The 3,255-nt window shown below is 37.3% G+C and overlaps 1 protein-coding gene across 1 annotated transcript in view; it reads left to right on the top strand.

Moving 5' to 3' along the window:
- Positions 1-326: 326 nt before the first annotated feature.
- Positions 327-3,255, top strand: part of LOC133557015 (dickkopf-related protein 3-like) — a 5,705-nt gene continuing 2,776 nt past the window's right edge. The window contains exon 1 of the mRNA XM_061907301.1: positions 327-479. Coding sequence (XP_061763285.1) covers positions 327-479 — 153 coding nt within the window. The remainder of the gene's footprint in view (positions 480-3,255) is intronic.

The following is a 3,255-nucleotide window of genomic DNA, read 5'->3' as shown; positions in this document are numbered from 1 at the left end:
CGCTGTTTAGGGCTCCATTCAGGCCATCATGTCAGTTGGCCCCCCCCCACACACACACACACACACTTATTGACACTGTTGTTGCTGAGGGCGGTGACCTATGCGTCTTAACTAATCCATTAACTACTAATTGTCTCCTCCTCGGGTGCTTGGACAAACTGCCCAGTGGGGGGGCACCCTGACCGGGGAGGGGGGGGGGGGGGGGCCGGCACCCTATAAAAGTGCAAGAGTCCGCTCTCACCGACATTGGGACTTTCCAGGAGAAACCATAAAGCTGCTCTTTGCTCGGTGTCGCCCTGACCTGGCTTCTTTTTACCAGCGCCGCCATGTTGTGGAGTGTGTGGACGGCGAGTGTGTGTGTGTGTGTGTGTGTGTGTGAGGCTCATATTTGGGCCTGGATGCTCAACATGCCTCACAGCCCCCCCAAAGAGGGCCTGCTGGCACTCAGGGAGGGCGCCCCCCCTGCCAGGGCCACCACGGTAAGACCAGCGCCTCCTAAAAAGATCTGTAATTGTACATTTATGTTTAAATTTAAAGGGACAAGCGGTAGAAAAATGGATGTTCCGGTAAATTAAGATGGAAGCAAGCAATCAATCCAGTCTCTGTATAATTTCTCTACTTATTTTTCTGCAAAGGTTTTTTTTTTTACACTGAATTTGTCTGATCGGAATATTTAAAAACTGAATTTTTCTGTGCGGGATTTTTTTTTTACACTCAATTTTTGGGGAGTTTTTCTGCATTTGTTTTTGACAAACAATTTTTCTGAAATGATTTTTTTAAAGAAAGTGATTTTTTTTTTTTGCTGAATTTTTTCACAAAATTTCATTTTTACAATATTTTTTCCTGCACCTACATTTTTCACACTTAATTTTTTTACCCTGAATATTTTTAATACAGTGAATTTTTCACAATAGATTTTTAAGAACATAATTTTTCTGCACTGAATTCTTTGTAAAGTGATATTTTTTTTTTGGGCCCAATTTTTTTTACACCTAATTTTTACACTGAATTTTCCAGCACTTAATATTTTCACAGTTAATTTTGTTTTACAGTAAATTTTAACCACTGAATTTATTTACACTGAATTTTCCTTCCTCTACTTTTTTACACTGAATATTTTTTTTGAATACACTGATTTTTTTTCAATTCATTTCCCTGCACCTACTTTTTTCGCGCTTAATTTTTTTACATTGAATATTTTTAGTACAATGATTTTTTTCACACTGGATTTTTAACAACTGAATTATTCTGCACAAATCCATCCATCCATCAATTTTCTACCGCTTATTCCCTTTTGAGGTCGCGGGGGGCGCTGGCGCCTATCTCAGCTACAATCGGGCGGAAGGCGGTGTACACCCTGGACAAGTCGCCACCTCATCGCAGGGCCTATTCTGCACAAATGTTTTTTTAATGATTTTTATTGCCCAATTTTTTACATTTAATTTTTACACTGAATTTTCCGGCACCTAAATGTTTCACACTTCATTTTTTTTACACTACATTTTAAGCACTGAATTTATTTACACTGAATTTTCCTTCATCTATTTTTTACAGTGAACATTTCTGCAATTAATGTTTGAATACACAGATTTTTTTTTTTTTACAATTAATTTTCCAGCACCTACATTTTTGACTCTTCATTTTTTTTTACACTGACTTTTCATGAACCCATTTTTTTTTTACACATAATTTTTCTGCACTGGCTTTTTTATACATTGGTTTTTTCACACTGAATATTTACACACTGAATTTGAAAAGATTGCATTTGAACAAACTGAATATTCCACATTTTTTTCACAAAATAAATCAAATTGTCAGCATAATTTGGTGCAAAACAAAATTCTGTTCAAATCCCCAAAATGTAGTCCCACAAATTCAGTGTCCAAAAAGAAAAGCCGTGACCAGATGTGTAAATTAGCCATGCCTTGGCCACTAATACACCCCCATACCATCACACATAGCTCGGTTGGTAGAGTGGCCGTGCCAGCAACTTGAGGGTTGCAGGTTCAATTCCCGCTTCCGCCATCCTAGTCGCTGCCGTTGTGTCCATGGGCAAGGCACTTTACCCACCTGCTCCCGGTGCCACCCACACTGGTTTAAATGTAACTTAGATATTGGGTTTCACTATGTACAGCGCTTTGAGTCACTAGAGAAAAGCGCTATATAAATATAATTCACTTCACATTAATGGTGCCTTCACAGATGTGTAAATTAGCCATGCCTTGGCCACTAATACACCCCCATACCATCACACATAGCTCGGTTGGTAGAGTGGCCGTGCCAGCAACTTGAGGGTTGCAGGTTCGATTCCCGCTTGTGCCATCCTAGTCACTGCCGTTGTGTCCTTGGGCAAGACACTTTACCCACCTGCTCCCAGTGCCACCCACACTGCTTTAAATGTAACTTAGATATTGGGTGTCACTATGTAAAGCGCTTTGAGTCACTTGACAAAAGCGCTATATAAATATAATTCACTTCACTTCACTTCACACATGCTGCCTAGAACACGTTCACCCTAGAACAGTCCGGATGGTTCTTTTCCTCTGTGGTCCACAGTTTCCAAAAACAATTTCAAATGAAATTGAATTTGAAAAGATTGCATTTGAACAAACTGAATATTCCACATTTTTTTCACAAAATAATTCAAATTGTCAGCATAATTTGGTGCAAAACAAAATTCTGTTCAAATCCCCAAAATGGAGTCCCACAAATTCAGTGTCCAAAAAGAAAAGCCGTGACCAGAAAGAATGAACCTCATATAAAATCAAGAATGAATGAACCTCATATAAAATCAAGAAAGAATGAACCTCATATAAAATCAAGAATGAATGAACCTCATATAAAATCAAGAATGAATGAACCTCATATAAAATCAAGAATGAATGAACCTCATATAAAATCAAGAATGAATGAACCTCATATAAAATCAAGAAAGAATGAACCTCATATAAAATCAAGAAAGAATGAACCTCATATAAAATCAAGAATGAATGAACCTCATATAAAATCAAGAAAGAATGAACCTCATATAAAATTAAGAATGAATGAACCTCATATAAAATCAAGAAAGAATGAACCTCATATAAAATCAAGAAAGAATGAACCTCATATAAAATCAAGAATGAATGAACCTCATATAAAATCAAGAATGAATGAACCTCATATAAAATCAAGAATGAATGAACCTCATATAAAATCAAGAATGAATGAACCTCATACAAAATCAAGAATGAATGAACCTCATATAAAATCAAG

This window comes from Nerophis ophidion, linkage group LG08 (genome assembly GCF_033978795.1).
Source record: "Nerophis ophidion isolate RoL-2023_Sa linkage group LG08, RoL_Noph_v1.0, whole genome shotgun sequence".
Lineage (NCBI taxonomy): Eukaryota > Metazoa > Chordata > Actinopteri > Syngnathiformes > Syngnathidae > Nerophis > Nerophis ophidion.
This window is presented reverse-complemented; position numbering and strand designations above follow the sequence as displayed.